Source organism: Fusarium subglutinans (assembly GCF_013396075.1).
Source record: "Fusarium subglutinans strain NRRL 66333 chromosome Unknown NRRL66333_c0000126, whole genome shotgun sequence".
Taxonomy (NCBI): Eukaryota; Fungi; Ascomycota; class Sordariomycetes; order Hypocreales; family Nectriaceae; genus Fusarium; species Fusarium subglutinans.
This window is the reverse complement of record NW_023502189.1, coordinates 57250-73349: the sequence shown is the minus strand read 5'-3', so window position 1 is coordinate 73349 and position 16100 is coordinate 57250. Positions and strand designations below refer to the sequence as shown.

General features: G+C 47.6%; 5 protein-coding genes across 5 annotated transcripts; 2 read left to right on the top strand and 3 right to left on the bottom strand.

Annotated features, from left to right (window-relative positions):
* Positions 1-767: 767 nt before the first annotated feature.
* Positions 768-1574, top strand: FSUBG_8873 (alpha beta hydrolase fold-1; the record flags this gene model as incomplete). The annotated part of the gene is made up of 2 exons (XM_036687325.1): positions 768-1178; positions 1233-1574. 2 exons carry the CDS (start codon positions 768-770, stop codon positions 1572-1574), a joined length of 753 nt encoding a protein of 250 aa, XP_036535627.1.
* Positions 1575-2409: 835 nt separating this feature from the next.
* FSUBG_8872 (uncharacterized protein) lies at positions 2410-2710 on the bottom strand (the record flags this gene model as incomplete). The annotated part of the gene is made up of 2 exons (XM_036687324.1): positions 2410-2467; positions 2520-2710. 2 exons carry the CDS (start codon positions 2708-2710, stop codon positions 2410-2412), a joined length of 249 nt encoding a protein of 82 aa, XP_036535626.1.
* A 3967-nt stretch (positions 2711-6677) lies between these two features.
* Positions 6678-8006, top strand: FSUBG_8871 (nitrosoguanidine resistance SNG1; the record flags this gene model as incomplete). The annotated part of the gene is made up of 1 exon (XM_036687323.1): positions 6678-8006. The coding sequence occupies one exon, from the start codon at positions 6678-6680 to the stop codon at positions 8004-8006; it is 1329 nt and encodes a 442-aa protein (XP_036535625.1).
* A 196-nt stretch (positions 8007-8202) lies between these two features.
* On the bottom strand, positions 8203-9216 carry FSUBG_8870 (glucose 1-dehydrogenase 2; the record flags this gene model as incomplete). Its single annotated transcript, XM_036687322.1, has 3 exons — positions 8203-8375; positions 8425-9096; positions 9174-9216. The coding sequence occupies 3 exons, from the start codon at positions 9214-9216 to the stop codon at positions 8203-8205; spliced, it is 888 nt and encodes a 295-aa protein (XP_036535624.1).
* Positions 9217-9589: 373 nt separating this feature from the next.
* On the bottom strand, positions 9590-13859 carry FSUBG_8869 (cercosporin resistance protein; the record flags this gene model as incomplete). The annotated part of the gene is made up of 8 exons (XM_036687320.1): positions 9590-10338; positions 10394-10677; positions 10730-11431; positions 11480-11859; positions 12011-12115; positions 12361-13142; positions 13198-13425; positions 13475-13859. 8 exons carry the CDS (start codon positions 13857-13859, stop codon positions 9590-9592), a joined length of 3615 nt encoding a protein of 1204 aa, XP_036535623.1.
* Between the last annotated feature and the right edge of the window lie 2241 nt (positions 13860-16100).

Sequence of the window (16100 nt, the reverse complement as noted above, 5' to 3'; positions counted from 1 at the left end):
GGAAGAGATCTGATTGAAGCAATTGACACAAGGCCACGAGTAGTTGTTGGTCTTTTAATAATAAGGAGTGAAGACGTTTTTGCTCAGCCCGTAAAGCTAGCTGGTCCCCATTCTGCCGTCATAGACGCATCCGACTCTACCAGACCAAACCAACCAAGAAAAGGCAAAGAAGTTGGGGAACACCCGGCTTCCGATCCCCACTCGCTTCTTTCCGACGCTTTTGGAGTCTGAGCTCGGGGCTTCCTTTGCGGGGAAGATCTCCACGTTGCTTCCGCGGAGACTGACTCGGTAGTTTCTGAGTCGATCTTCTAGATCAAAATAAGCCTCATAGTTCTTGGATGCCGACTGAGTTTCAAGCTTGGGAACGGCACGTGGCCACTACCAGCTTCGGATGCTGGGTTTCATGAAGGGTTCTTGAGATATTTCCCATGTTTGACCTATCAGAGGAGGGTATTGTCATGTTCTAAAGGCGCCAAAGTCGAAGCTAAAGAATGGAAGCCACCTAAGCTCCGTTTACAGCCAACAATCAAGCTTCGAAGGCGCAGAAAAGAGCTGCAAAGAACATATCTAATACAGAAATGGTAGGATGCAGCAGATCTCAAACATCTAGAACCGGCATTCGAGCGACGCATACCCCACGGGGGAGGAAAGGGGTTAGCGATACCCCAAACATGCATTAGTTCGATAGCCGATGTGTATAAAAGCAGTCCTGATAACAACCTGGTTTACCCCAGATTCTACTCCATTATCTAAACTTTCTTACCGACATGTCTTCTAAGCCTACCATTGTATTTGCCCCAGGCGCCTGGCACTTGGCCTCTTGCTTTGACCCCGTTCGCGAGGCCCTTCACAGCCGGGGATGGACAACCGAAGCTGTTGAGTACCCATCTGTAGGAGCTGAGCCTCCCACCAAGGGTCTTGACGATGATGCCGATGCTGTACGAACTGTGCTCCAGCGTCTAGCCGATAAAGGAGAACAGATCGTTCTTGTTGTCCATTCATATGGTGGTTTGGTCGGTGCCAATGCGGTGAAGGGACTTGGATATCGTCAACGCAAGGAGCAAGGTCTTTCAGGTGGTGTCATCATGTTTGTGTACCTAGCGGCGTTCGTGACGCCGCTCGGCCTGAGCATTAAGCAAATGCTCGGCGGTCAATTCCTGCCCTGGATGAGCCCTAAGGTAAGCAATCCCAAGCATTCTCGCGACAGCAGAGACCATGCTAACCACTAACAGGGAGATTATGTGTACGCCGACACACCAGAGGAAATCTTCTACCATGACCTAAGTGGTGAAGCACTCGAAAGCGCCATGAAGACACTTAAGCACCAGTCAGGCCGTGTATTTACGGACACTGTCACATACGAGCCATGGCACGATATGGAGACCATGTACTTCTTCTGCGATGAGGACAAAGCGCTGTTCCCCGTAGTGCAAGAACAAATGGCAGGTATGCTGGGTCCGAATGCCGTGCGGTTTCACTCGAAAGCGTCGCACTCCGTCTTCCTGTCGAAGGTCGATGAAACAGTCAAGGGAGTTGAGTTAGCTGTCGAGGAGGGCAAGAAGAGAGCAACTTAGCTCGATTCTCATGTCTTTTAGGGCAGTATGCAGCATTTTGGAATTAGGATATCCTGTTAGCTTATGAAATCGAATTTGACATGTCCAGATCCTAATTTCCTGAGGTCACCAAGATCTTCACTCAGGTCAAGTATATGGAAACATATCGAAAGAATTTTCCCATAAGATAGCGCCTACCAAAATAAATGAGCCTGGCCACCATCAAACGAAGAATTGGTCATCAACAAATTACAAAACGATATTCCAACCTCAAAAAGTCCCAGGATGCTTGGCGCCTTTACCCTGTCTTTCCAAAAGGGCACAGCGGACAGTCAGTCAGGTTGAGTTGATCGCTGGCCAAGGCAAAGAGCTTCATGTCGGCATCGTGGAAAGAATTGAGACATTGAATATGAATCTGTGCAAATGATTGGGGGTAACAAACACTATTCTGTTGGTCATATTCGAGTTTGTCACCATCAGTCGCCTGCGAAATGAAATGCCTGAATTGCTAGAATGAAATCGTGGGTGTAACAGGGCTTTGACTCGGTGTAGATATACTCGCTCAAGGCTGGGAAGTCTTTAGCGCTCTACTCGAACCTGGATAAGGTCAACTAGTCCTCTTCAAGGTTCAACTTCTATGAATATGACAAGAGATTTCAACCTCCAAATCTTCAATACGCCTTATGAAAGGCAATTAACCATGTTTAAGGTCACATGTTACACGTGTTAAGACAAAAGGTTTGTGCCTCGAAATTGTCAATTCAAGTATCTGATTCTGGGCGAGGCTTTTATTCTCCATCCATGACATGATAGTCAACCCATCCTCCAAGAAGTGAATGCGAGCTGCTGCCTTACTTTATTTAGCAAGGTCGAGGTCGAGGCAGGCAAAAATCTGGCCAAGAAGTCTAACAGGGCTATGAAATATTTAGCGCCGATTGGGAATCAAGCAGATAGCGATTTACGTACCAAGTAGCGATGTCCGTAATTCCAACAAGGCTGTCGAGGCTGAGGTTGGGGATACAGCTGCGAACTGTGATGCCAGGAATCTGAAGAAGACACTCGGGGTCGAAAAGAGTTGGGATCTGTCGCTCCTGAACCTGAGGGGTAGCAGCCGCAACGGCAAGGGCGGGAAGAGCGAGGATGAGTGAGGCCTTCATTTTGATGGTTTGTTTTGGGGGATCTGAGAGATCTCGAGTTGAGTGATTGTTTGATTGTTGTGATGGAAGAGTGCGATTGTGAGTGCTGAGGATTGACTGTTGGGGAGCGACGAAGGGGGGCTTTTATAGATATCCAAGCCCTGGAAGAAGCAAGACAAGAGGTCCCTAAATCATGTCCCCTCCTTGCTCAGTGTCCAAAGTCTTTGCGAGTGTCTGGAAACCACAGGCATGAGAGGCTGGTCGAATTCCTCAGGCAGTCGTCATCTGGGGGAGTTGAAAGTCACGATGGGTACATTAGTTACCATAGGCTATCGGTAGTCACGACATGTCAAAGTCGTCTCACAGCTGTTCAAAGACGTTCCTATTTGCACCGGCTCAACGTCCGGGCGATTAAGTTTGTCTTACCTTGTTGGGCCGGAAGCATAATTGTCTGGTATGTGATATCTCAACTTGGCAACTTTCATGATAATTCTTGCTATTCTGAGACCTGCCGCTGCCATTTATGTCAGAGGCGTCTGTCAAGGCAACCACAACGGTTGATTTACTGGCGATCAGGGCGAAGGTTCGTTCTGAATGGACCGGATCTTTTCTTGTCTGCCCTTTGACTTGTACATTTTGGAGGCGGTGAGAAGAATTCGAGATGAAGGCAGGAAGTGAGATTTGAACAACCTTCTTTTTGACTCATATATGCATCTGCAATGGTGTCCAGCTGTATCTACAATCACATATCGTTTCCTTAGTTGCTTGGATACTGACGTGTTGCATGTCTTTTAACTGCAGGTGCTGCTGTAGCAGCAGTGTCCTGATAGAAAAACTGTCCTTTGACCAAGTGTTGTCTGCTGATTTAAGGTCCCAGCCACGAGCCTCAACTGCAAATAGCACATCTAGCTAACAACAGAACTTCATTGAATAACTTGGTCGTGTATGGTCAACCCCGCAAAACATTCTATCCGTGAGACAACAGTCTGCTCCGTTTTCTTCAGCCGCACGTCAGGCGGCAATTGCCGTTCCATTCTTGACCACCAGTGCATCAATCTAATGGACCAAGGGCCAACGCTCTGTCTCATGTCGAACGTTCCGCGCCACTGACTTCTTGGGTCTGATTGGTAGTGCAATGACGATGATCTGCAAACGGTGGCTTATTCCCGAAATATGAGGATCGACAGGCTGCTGATCTCTGTCGACTCGCATACGTGATTAGGTGGAATACGAAAATCCTTCAGCGGGGCACTCATCATCCCTTCATTGTAACAGGGCGCGACATCTCTCCCTTCAATGCTTTAGTCTCATGAAGTCGAATGCAAGCCACCATCTTATCACATTAAGCATCCACCGGGGAGACATCCGAGTCACGTCAGATAATCTTGACATCTGTCATCTCCGCAATCAAAATATGCAAGTCGTCCAAATAAGAAGAGGCGGGAGCTGTTGTTACAGCTTGCGGCGTCTCTTGGCTCACAAAACCGGAATGGAGCAGCGTATGGGCCCCCGATGTCTCGGAACTGCGAACATCAGTGGTGCGGATGTCGGTCACGCGGAGCTCCCTCAGCGGTAATCCGAATCTCAGCTTGGCACTGACCAAATGCGTAAGGCGGGCTGTCAGTAACATAACCTATCGGGATCTAGATCGAGCGGCCCGTTGCGAGCGGAAGTTTACTTCAGAAGCTAATATTAGGGGCTGGAGGCAAAGTTGGTCGCGGCTGGCAAAAAGCGTATTCTGCACGAATAGTTTCCCGAGTTTTCAGCCAAGTTCTGAATTGAGTACTTTAGTTCCATAGAATTACTTGAATTATGAGTCTTCTCATGTAATATGCCTCAGACCAACAGGTCTGGACTTGGGCGCAGTGGGGGCATGTTTTCAGCTCCGGCTATCAACCCATGATGCCAGCCAATAGCTCTTCCCTCTCTGCTGGTCATTTGATGAAGCGGCATGATGACCCCGTCAGGGTCTTTGCTATTATGTCACGATACAGTAATTGTGACTGGGAAACCTCTGCCGTCATATCCGCCAATGTCTCTGCATGAGTTGGTTTGTCGTGAGCATGCTGCATGGCCGAAGAATGTGACAGCTGACAAGTGGCAGCAAAACAGCTAGCTTTAACTTTAACTCTGAAAAACCTCCGACGAGATGAGAGTGGTCGGATGTGATAGGTGATATCCACGAGAGACATACGGAACTCTACATCGATCGCCTACGCCCTTTGTGGATCTATCGTTTTGATTCACGAAAATTAACGAGCATGGAGCTGAGGATAGGTTCATGACAGATTGCAATTAGTCGATCGATCGATTGATCAATCGATCCCTTGAAGGCGTGTTAGTCTTGACGATCTCGGATGATGTACACTCGCCCTTGGCATATTGGGGTTGGGACAGCTGATCAACATCATACAGTTGGGGATAGTCTGTGACACGGGCTTGATGTGCTCAAGTACTGGAAGTACTCAACAAAATTACTCAAACTAATCTCTTGTTGCTGAGGTCGTAGCTGCTGTTCGTTGGGCATCGCCGATCATCTTAAAGCAGATACAACGCTGGAGTTCGTGGCGTGCCATCGAGGGATGGAGGCCAAACCTCGCACCTAACCTCGTGGTAAGAAGACAGATCAGGCTCAACAGACAGTTCTGTTTACCTAGCTGTTAGATAATTAAATGAATGTATCTAGTATTCGGGGTGAGCCATGCTGGAATGGTACGGAGGAGATGTTAAAGGGGTTTGGTGTTTGATTTGATGGTTCCACTCCGTGTAAGACGGAGCTGAAGGTCAAAGCCCGAGGGAATATTTTTGGTCTAGCTACCCTGCACCCATGCATTTTCAATAAGCCACTTATTCACACGTAGGGCTGCTCCGAAATTGCCAATGACGGTGGCCACTATACCATGGCGCGGATCCGCGTATTAAATCGCATTGCGCACGTCTCACCAACTCAAAATACTCGTATGCTGCGCAGTATTAATATTTAATCTTGGTAAGCCAGCTCATCAATGTCGGCACATAAATCCGAGAGAATATGCATATCAACGGGCTGTTGCGTTACCCCAATACGGGTTCTGTGTTCCTTACAACGTCAGATAAGGAGGAATACAGGCTATACAGGTGTTGCATGGGCATGGCAATAGTGCAGCTGCACAAACCACGTACGGGGCTTGATAATAAGGTGTCACACGGAGTTAAAGAGTTGTTGTCCGTTGGGAATTGTGCAACACGTAATTATGTCAGCGGCATGCCTTGTGCGATGAATGCAAGGCAATATTCGCCATTTTTATCACCAGGTTACCAATAATTGAGCAGCTGAGATCGGTCTGTTGGTGATCAAAGGCGACGGGAGTCATCTGCTTCGCCAACAACAAAGAAAATGACGTAAATGAATTCAGCGAGGATCTCACGTAATCGCAGATTGATTGATTGACTGACTGATGAATCAATGTCTCGCTCGGCGAAAAAAAGTGCGCAACGCCGACCGGCTTATCTAGCTTATGCGAAGATCCACGAAAAGAGCGAATCCTCCCAGTCACATTTTGAGGAGGAAGTGGGCATCTTTTGTAATCACAGTTATCTTAGCGCCAAAGTCGGCGTGTCGGCCACGTCGCGACGCGAGCTGGCTCCGGTTTTTAGCACCTAATGATCGCCCTGACCCTTGCGCGAGGCTCCTGTAGGGTTTAGCGTGTGATTGACTCAGGCCTCGCTGCTCGGACTTGTCTAGATTTCCGACCTACGACGGAGGAACTCAAGAGTCCAGAATATGCGGCCATAGTAATAACATGGCACCATCCATCAGATGGACCTGGCTATTTAGATATGCAGGAGTCGCACGATTGTTTTATTTTCGGATCTGTTAATTAATTACTTGGATAGATAAACAGACAACTCCCGGTCTCCATTAATCGTGGCCTGACCTTTTAAAACCCTTCAGCCCCTGCATCTCAACAACCATCACCTACCCCTTTCGTTCAGTCCAATCTTCAATATGGCAGTCGATCTAGAACAACAATCATCCTCCCCTGCTCCCACGTTACACGACGAGCCGGCCGTCATGGAGGACACACAACGACATGGCATCAACTCACCAACATGGCACGGCCGAAGAGGTCTCGTCGTCAAGATCCTCACAGGAATCATGGTCGCCATTCTCATCGTGTTCCTCGCCGACCTTTCATACGTTTTCGGTTCCACATTCGAGGTCGGTAATCGAGTATCGGGCCTCAAGATTCTCGTCGTCGATTACGATGGCGGTGCTGTCGGAGAGTCTGTCGCCAGCGCATACAAGAACTTCCAGGACAAGACTTTCCCTACCCTTGAGTTTCGATCAGCCGATGACTACCCCGAGACAATGGATGTCAAGCATGGCGTCTGCAACGCCGATTATTGGGGTGCTATCTACATCAACAAGGGCTCTTCTGACAAGCTTGCTGCTGCTTATGATGGCGGTTCTGCGGCTGAGAACTACAACCCGGCCGATAGCATCACTTACATCTACAATAGCGCCCGATATCCTACTATCGCTTCTGGATACTTGGTACCTAACTTGCAAAAGATCATTGGGGCTGCTCGAGGTAGCTACTACCAGTCCCAACAGGGTCGATCCGCCCTACGAAGTGTCAATAGCAGTGACCCAGCTGCCGTCGAGGCATATCTCAACCCTATCCAAGGTACCGCCGACATCATCATGCCCACCAACCAAGGAAGCCGAAACCTCTACAACACTATCAACATTGTAATGGCTATCCTTGGTCAGTTCTTCTACGTCCTTGCCATGAACGGCATCTACGACAAGTTCGGCCTTCACAAGAACATGCGCATCCGCGACCTCTTCATCATGCGTACCATCAATGGCACAATATTTTCTGCACTCTATGCCTTGATCGTCACGGGCTATATCTGGGCCTTCCGTGAAGACTGGGCTGTTACTGGTGGACAATTTGCCCTATCCTGGTTGACCTTTTGGCTTTTCATGGATGTCAACTTCCAGGTACTAGAAACTCTGATTGGAAGCTTCATCCCCATGGCTCTCACGCCTTTCTTTCTTCTTACTTGGTTCATGATGAATGTCGGCTCTGTCGTGTTCCCCTTTGAGCTTACTGCTGGATTCTACCGCATTGGCTACATTTTCCCTGCTCATTCGTTATGGATTATTCTCATCCAGGTCTGGTCTGGATGTGGTAACTCCCTTCACATTGGACTTCCTATTCTCTTTGCTTGGTGGGTGGTTGGCCATGTGACAGCGTTCTTCGGTATCCGAAAGAGATGCTTGGATCAGTTGGAGAATCTCAACGTTGCTGAAGGCAAGCAACAATAAAGGAATCACTTGGTTGAGTGAGAGGACTTTTACTAAAAGTGTATTTGTACGATTGGATGACATAGAATTTGGAACATACCCCTCGATAGACTACAAACATAATAATTATTTCACACGATTTAGACAGTCACTTTTGTCTCGAGTATTTTAAGTGCATGACGACTCCCATAGTTGCGCTTAATAAACGAGTATCTAACTAAGTCACAAGACGAACTTTGAGCTTGTCGCCCTTGACAATCTCCTCTTCCTTCGTCATCAGTTCAGGAAGATCCCATGTGAGGTTGATGTAACGCCCAGCCAGCCAAGGCCGTCTTTCCGATGCCAAATAAACCAAAGAGTTGGCGCAAAGAGCAGGAGTGTCCACAAAAGCTTGTTCCTGTTAGCATATGACACTGGTGACTCGAATCAACAGACTGACCGGCTCGAAACTGCTCAGGAATCCCCTCGATCCCGCCCAACATCTCTGAAGGAGAGTTTCCAGGGTGGACGCTGTACGACACAATCCCCTTGTCCGCGTACTCGACCGAGATGAACTCGGTTAATCTGATTAGCGCCAGCTTGGAGATCTGATATGAGCTTAGAGTCGGCGATACGAGATGAGCCCCGACGCTACTGATGTTGATGATAGTTTTGAGTTTCGACTTGACAAGTAAAGGGGCCAAGGCCCGTGCAATGAGATAAGGTCCATAGACGTTCGCAGTGAGGGTCTGCAACCAGTCTGCAGGCTCAGAATCAGGTATGGACACCATTTTCATGAATGCTGCATTGTTAATCACGACATCAACGTAGCCAAATGCTTCGTCGATCTTCTGCGCCAAAACATCAACACTTTCTGGAACGCCAACATCAGCTTTGATGGTTAGGACTTCTGGCTCCGGATGGCCTGCTTCTTTTGCTGCAGCTTTGATAGCTTCGGCGGTTGCCAACATGTCCGATCTAGAAGCGACAACAATACGAGAAGCACCAGCTCGTGCAAAGGCTGCACACATGGCTCGGCCATAGCCTCGAGATGCTCCAGTGACGAGAACTACCTTGTCCTTCAGATCAAAGTTCTTCGGGTCAATGGCAGGGTAGGTATCTGAGTGTACCACTGAGGTAACGTCATAGTCACCTTCATCGAGGTTACTCCATGCATCAAATGAAGCCACACCAACAAGGCTTGCTTACCAGGCCCTTCAAGAGGGTTGGGAGTTCCTTTGGGAGGAGGCATAGTGAATGCGCTTGGTATAAAACTTTGTTAATTGCTTTGCCTTGGATTGAGATAGAAGAGTAGTTTGCCCTGAGTTCTCATGGTCAAGGTAATGAGGCATCTTATATCCGTCCCTCGCAACAGGGTCTATGCAGCTATTACCAAGCTTTGGGTGACTTCGCCGGAGGCGGAATTTCCGGTCAGCCACTGAAGCGCTCCCCACCCAATCGATTGCAAGCGAATATCTTCAGCCAAGGCTTTTGGTCCTGTCAGCATATGTCATTACGGATATAAAGACGATGGTGCAGCAATTCGCAATTTACTGTATTCTCTTGCCAAGGTTCTCGACAATGTCAATTGAAGGGCATACTATTTGCTTGGTAATTGCAGCTACTCATACTTGCAGCGATGATGGAGGGTTATTCACGGAAGCAATCCCAGCCAACAACTCTTCCCAAGTTTCATCTTCCATCAGACCAAAGTCTAACACTGGGTCTGGCTGAATATTTCCAGAACCGGTACTCGAAAGATAGCCTTCCGAGCTACCCAGCTCAGAAGAGGAATTAGGTCCATCACTTCCAATAGAAAAGCTCAAAAGGCCTGGTTCCAGCCTTTTCGCTTCCTCATACGCAGCTGCTACCGCCCATATCATATCTGAGAATCCGAGCATGATGTCTTCTTCATTACCAATCTTCTGTACTTGAGAAGAGAGATTCTTGAACTTTCTTTGCAGCCGCTCTGCCTCGCCCTTCAGGTCAGCCACCCTCTCAACTGTCATAGCGTCATGAACAGGACAGCTAATGGCCATGAATGGGTCATTGTAGGAAGCAAGTCCAGTCTCTCTAAAGATTTCGGATGATATCTTGCTTGCATTTGAGAGACACAAGAGACTTCTGCAAATCTTGGCCGTTGTATAAAACGTGATGTACCAGAGCTCTCCGTCTTGATAGGCTATGATGGCATCATTCAGCGACTTGCAACTTCGAATAAGGTCAAACAAGATGGAAACCCTGGCACTGGTTGAGGAAGACGGATTATTAGTTATGAAGACGTTAGAAGTCGATGTGGTATCCCAAAAGTCATCATGCAGTGAAACTTCGCCCAGTAAAGTATCAAGCAAGTAGACCTCCATTTTTATAGCAACTGTCGATAGACTTTAGTCAAGTCATGAGCCGATGGTTCTTGGAAGTTTACTTACGGTTGTTCTGGAGATCTGGAGGAATGGAGGCTTTCAACAATGTAGATTCGTTGTTGAGGGTCTGCAAAGCCATGGCACTGACAAACTCTCCCCTCATCCCTGAGTTTTCTAGGTCGTCATACCCAAAAGTGTCGCATATACGACGACACAGTTCGCTTATACGAACGAAATGGGGGATCATAACGTCACTCGGGGATTCTGCGTTGGCTAGGAGGAGTTCCCAGCTCTGTTTGATGTATCCTGTGTATGGCAAAGCGCCGCGAGTCCGAAACTTGATAGAAACCCTGGTCCGTTAGTCTGCTTCCTTTTAATGACCCTTGACCTTTCTATACGTACCAAGATGCTGTGCAATAGGTTCCAAGCAAGGCCCGAAGTTGCTCTGCAGACCGTGCGGCCTTGCGTCCATGGGCCGTTTCATCTGGCCCAAGATCGACCTTTCGTCTCATATTGTCAGGATTCTGATCGAGCCCCAGGTTCTGGACCAGCGAGATACACAATTGTGCGATCGGAACAATCTGCTGCTTCTCGTAGCTGATAAAAAAGTACTGATACCATGCCAGGTAGATCAAGAGGCCTTGTAGAATTTCAAGAGTGCTTTCTGACTGCATCAAAACTCGCTGATGTGCTTGGTTGCGGATTTCTTCACCGATCTGGTGTTGGATGCTACAATTGTCGAATTTCATGGTTGCCATGACACACATGAATAAGAGGGGCTTGGCAGATCTCAGATGAGAGACGGTAATTTCGGAAGAAATGGGAACGAACGGAAAGTGTTGAACGGCTTTGCTACGATAGTTGTCTAGCAAACTTTGTGCTTCAGCCAAGCTGAGAAAACCGCGATCAACGATATCTAACGTCCCCTGAAGTGTTAAGCCCAGAGACAGCGGCAATTGGCCAAAGCTGTTATCATTCAGCACATCCATGTTGAGGTCTTCGGCCGCTAACTGTGCGACGAAGCCACTCATGGGCGTACCCTGGGCTTGGTTACCCAGCAGAGCCAAAACTCTACTCAGTCTTTGCTCGAGAAGTCGCGTGCGGCTGAGCCCAGTTAATATCGAGCGACGACCTCTGTTTTCATAAACTTACGAGGAACTGGTAGGACTCTTCCGCTTTTCGACAACATTTAGATAGGTGCAGCGCTTACCAAGCCGATTACACCGCTGGCATTCGTCAGATGAGAATGGCAGACATTTCGACTTGACAGAGGTGCAGTTGACACAGGCTCTTCTTCTCACACCAGAAGGTTTGGGAGCAGTACTAGTTGACATTCCGTCTCGCAGTCTTCTCACTATCTTGTCGTTGATCACTAGTGTTAGGCTGGTGAGATGTCCGTATGAGGTTTCGGTGCCAGTCAGATTCCGGTAGCCTTCGGGCTGCGGAGTTTCCGTCGGGCCAACAAAACTTGAATGCGCAAGATGACGTGAGTCAGCATTGAATACCCAATAAGCATAATTCTCAATTTTCATCTAGCTTGATTAAGATCTTATCGCAGGCTCAATGACGTTTGATGCGCCTAAATTGACCGCTTTTGTATAACGTTGCGAAGCTGTCTATTTGTCAGCCATGGCATGAACCTGCGCTTCAGCGACTTTATCAGAGATAGGGTCAAATACATACGCCACGTTGACCAAGGCATGGCAATGAAATGCCAAAATTTCCCATGGTAGCCCAAGAGATGAACAATGGAGCAGTTCGCTCTCCCTGCCAAAGCATTTTCGCCTCCTGAAAAACCGTATTACAATTTTCATTCGTTCCGAGTTGACCGCATAGTCTCTTGCTCTTAGTCTTTGTCTTTGTATGTCCTTGTTGCCATTGAATGAGATACTCTTCTCTGCGTTCGAAAGGGCTGTCTCAAACTCGGCAAATGTTATCCACGAGTTGCCATAACTGATGCCATGACTAGATACATAGAACGATTCCGCATTGATGTCTACCTATGTTTACTTTTGATACCATCCACTACCTACAGCCTTTGTCTTGGCTGGACCAACGTACTTCTTCTCGTACGCGGCGAACTCCTTACTCGCTGAAGATCCCTTGGCATCCGGGAAATCGACCTTGCAGCCGAGAGCCTTGTACCCGGGCACAAGAGCATCCGAGACGCCATTAAGAATCGATTGCAAGAGCTTTACAGAGTTGAAGAGCTCAGAGGGGAAGTTGGCGAAGATTGCATTGTACAGGAAGCAGCTCAAACCTTGAGGATCATTGGGTAAGTCCAGTGGCCCAACAACCCAGCTACCGTCAGCGCCAGATCCTCCCAAGGCTGGCTGAGCGTAAAGATACACATCAAGAATCCCGCCAACAGCCTCAAGAATGGTCATGGGTGTAGCACGTCGGTACCAGCCCTGCTCAGGAATGCGCTCAGGAACATGGGTGTATTCAAGATCCTTATCCTTCCAAGCGTTCTCACGCTTTGGCTTTGCGCCGTAGAAAGAGGTGATAGAAGCTTCATTGGCAATACCCCCCGCACCAATGGTACCGTTTGAGAAGAAGCCAGGGACGAAATAGTATGCGCCCATGACAACTGCAGCACTTGGAACGTTGAAGTAAAACTGCTTGTTGGCGGCCTTGGAGTCTCTATATCTATTCTTGAAGTGTTCCTTGATCGCATCGACGTTGTAGGTGCCATCTCCCTTGGCAAGGGCCTGTTGGTGCATTTGCTTAAACAGCTCTGACTTGAATGAAATGTTGTCTCCGTTGAGATAGAAATCTTCACGTGTAGCAGACGCGTCGCCTTCGTTGAACTTTCCTGTCCAACTGATTAATGACCGCCACGGTTTATGGTATTGAGCACGATCACTTACCATGTCCAGCGATACCAGATGGCTTGCCAAAGATCTTGTTGAGAGCACCGTTCAGGAGCCCGACACGATTATCAGGACCTCCGATGCTCATCTTCTGAGACAGAATGTCGCCACCGTCGACAGCGCCACCAACGGCAAGGAGAGTGGAAAGATCTGCACCCATGTTGAAGAGCTTTGCAGTGCCAGCTTGGATCTGGCCGACCGTAGCGATACCGTTTCGGGGAATATCTGTCAACTGTCAGCTACCTGTCCGCTAATCCTTCAATTCTCAGCTTACATCCGTGGTTGGCCAGAGTATTGAGACCGGGGCAAGGGCCTCGCTGGTCAGTCTTTCCAGGCGCCTTGAAGGGGTGAGAAGCTTCAGGGAACTTCTGAAGACCGTTGACGGCCTTATTGGTAGGAATCAGGCCCAGGACATTGTCGACGACGGCTTCAACAGTGCCTCCGAGCAAGGACACAACGCCCCCCACGACGCCAGTCTTGAGCTGTCGAGATTCGTGGCTCTTCTCGTCTTGGCTGACTTGGTGCTCTTTCAATCGTCGGTCGATCTCCGTCCGCGCCTCCGGGTGGTTGAGCAGCGCATCTAACCCTTCCGGGGCTAACCATGGGAAAGAAAGAGCCGAGGGGGCGCAAAGCGCGGCAACGATAACAGAGAAGCGCATGTTGATGCCTCGATGTCAATCGCTTCTCAAGACAGGTACCTTCTGAATGCTGATCAGGATATCAAAAACAGATTTGGGACATTATATAGGCGTTTTGGAGATCCACTAATGGGTTCCTCTTTGTATATGCTCCATGAGAATCCTGTGATGGTATCTGACGTAGTCGAAAACATGATAGATGGCTTGAAAGGGATCAGAAAACGTCTCTCTACAGAAAAGCAATGTGCATATTTGCTGGTCATTCTGCCATTGGACATACGACTGGCTGTTGCAAGGGACACTAAAGTCAAACTATCAATTTTCTAGGTCTATTCTGGTAATACATCCTGGCGAGACTCGTAAATACGGCAATACCCTCCGGTTCAGCCTGTAGATCATAATGAGAATGCGGAGGATTTCAAAGCCCCTCTGATCATTGGTTCCAGATGGTGATGGGGAACGGACCGAAAGGTCCCCGTCCTGCAAGCGCAGGGGATATGGCCTAGATTTTCCTGTCTTGCGCTGAGAAACACGCCAAGAAGATACAGAATGACGATCTGATTATAGATCTGCGTCCTTGGCTGAGGCTCAAATGTGGGTTCGATCATTGGGGCAACCCTCTTCGAGGGAACTTAATGTGATTTTGACTGTGTTTATTTATGCCACGTGCGATTCTGTCAGTGGCCACGTCTGGGAGATCTGCTAATAAGGTTACTGATTGAGTCATCATAAAAGCATATTATTCTGTTTTTTATTAGGAGACTTATCTTTATTGAGGCTATGCGTATATTGCCTTCTAAAAACTAAAGTTAAATGGGATTTTTCAGTGTTTTGGCTTGATATGCTTCGTGGAGGAGTTATAAGCTTAGGCATCAATCGATCATTGGGGCAAAAGATAACAGTTCTAACGTGCTCGGCCCCAGGCAAGACATTTATCGTCATCACCATGAAGTCGACAAGCTCTCTCTTGGATTTGAGATTATATAATAGCATGTTTTGGTTCCTTAGGAGAAGGTTTATTAAGACTGACATCCTTTTTGTACTTCATCATATTCTGCTGCAAATTTGAACAATATTGCTCCGAGGGGTACTTCATCTAGACCTGAAAATTTCGCATCCAAATGCTGGGTATGTACGGCTCCGCTCCTCGGATGTTGGCACATCCGTTCTGACGGTTCCTCTCCTTGCTTCTTATTGGCCTTGACGAGGTCTGATGCAGTTACGGAGCTTGACGTTGATATGCGATCATCTTGCTTGAGCTAGGCAGACGCTAGTGCTTATATAATTGTACTCGGTAGAGGAAGCGGGTTGCTATTAAGCCTTGTGACGAAAGTCTTTGCATTGAAGCCTTTTTGTGAGCTTAAATTCTTTCCTTGGTAACAATCTTTGAGTGCTATATCAGATATCAATCGGCTAACTTTGCTGTTGTAGTAACCTGCTGTACCGGGTGGATAGATACGTTGAGCTATCTTACAACTTTTTGCAAGGCCAATACAGGCTTGCATCATGTGTTATAAAAGAAAAAGGCATTATAAGGAGTTTAATCCTCCCAGTGTTTTGTAATCTACTGAAATATGCCCCTTAACTTTTACATAGAGATTCATTACTGCGAAAGCGCTTGTCACCGCTATTGGTCTTAGAAAGATCGATTGACAGCTGCCAGACCGTTGCTAAGACATAAGTACTAAGTAAAAGTCTTATTAGGTATTCTGTAGGCAGGCCCGTCTTTTAGTAATTAAAATAATAATCATTTATTACGTAGTGTAATATAGGGTTTAAAAAAAGAATTAAAAGCTAACGACAAATAATAAGAAATTGCAAAAAAAGAAATGCTTCATAGCAGCTACTGGTTTCGATCCAGTGACCTCCGGGTTATGAGCCCGGCTGGGATGAGTTAGTACGAATTTTGATTTCTCACTGTGGAGAAGAACATACCGCGCTTCCACTGCGCCAAGCTGCTTTGCTTGAGCTTATGTAATATTGTCTTTCTGTAATTAGTCTATATACCTAACAAAATCTCACTGGCCTCCCTCTGGGCAATCCAATCTTGCTGAACTGAGCGACACCCAGTGCATTTATGCTTTGGCAACAGAAGCCCTATTTCCCAAATTGATTGTAAATTGCCATTCCATTATTATCGCTTCTGAGAGGGCTTGTCTCAATTGACTTTCAGGGCAGATATTGTACATGATCTACTGCTATTTTATACCGCCGCAGAGTTACAGAACCTTTTTGCCTGAGGAAGCCCATCGATTTTGATGT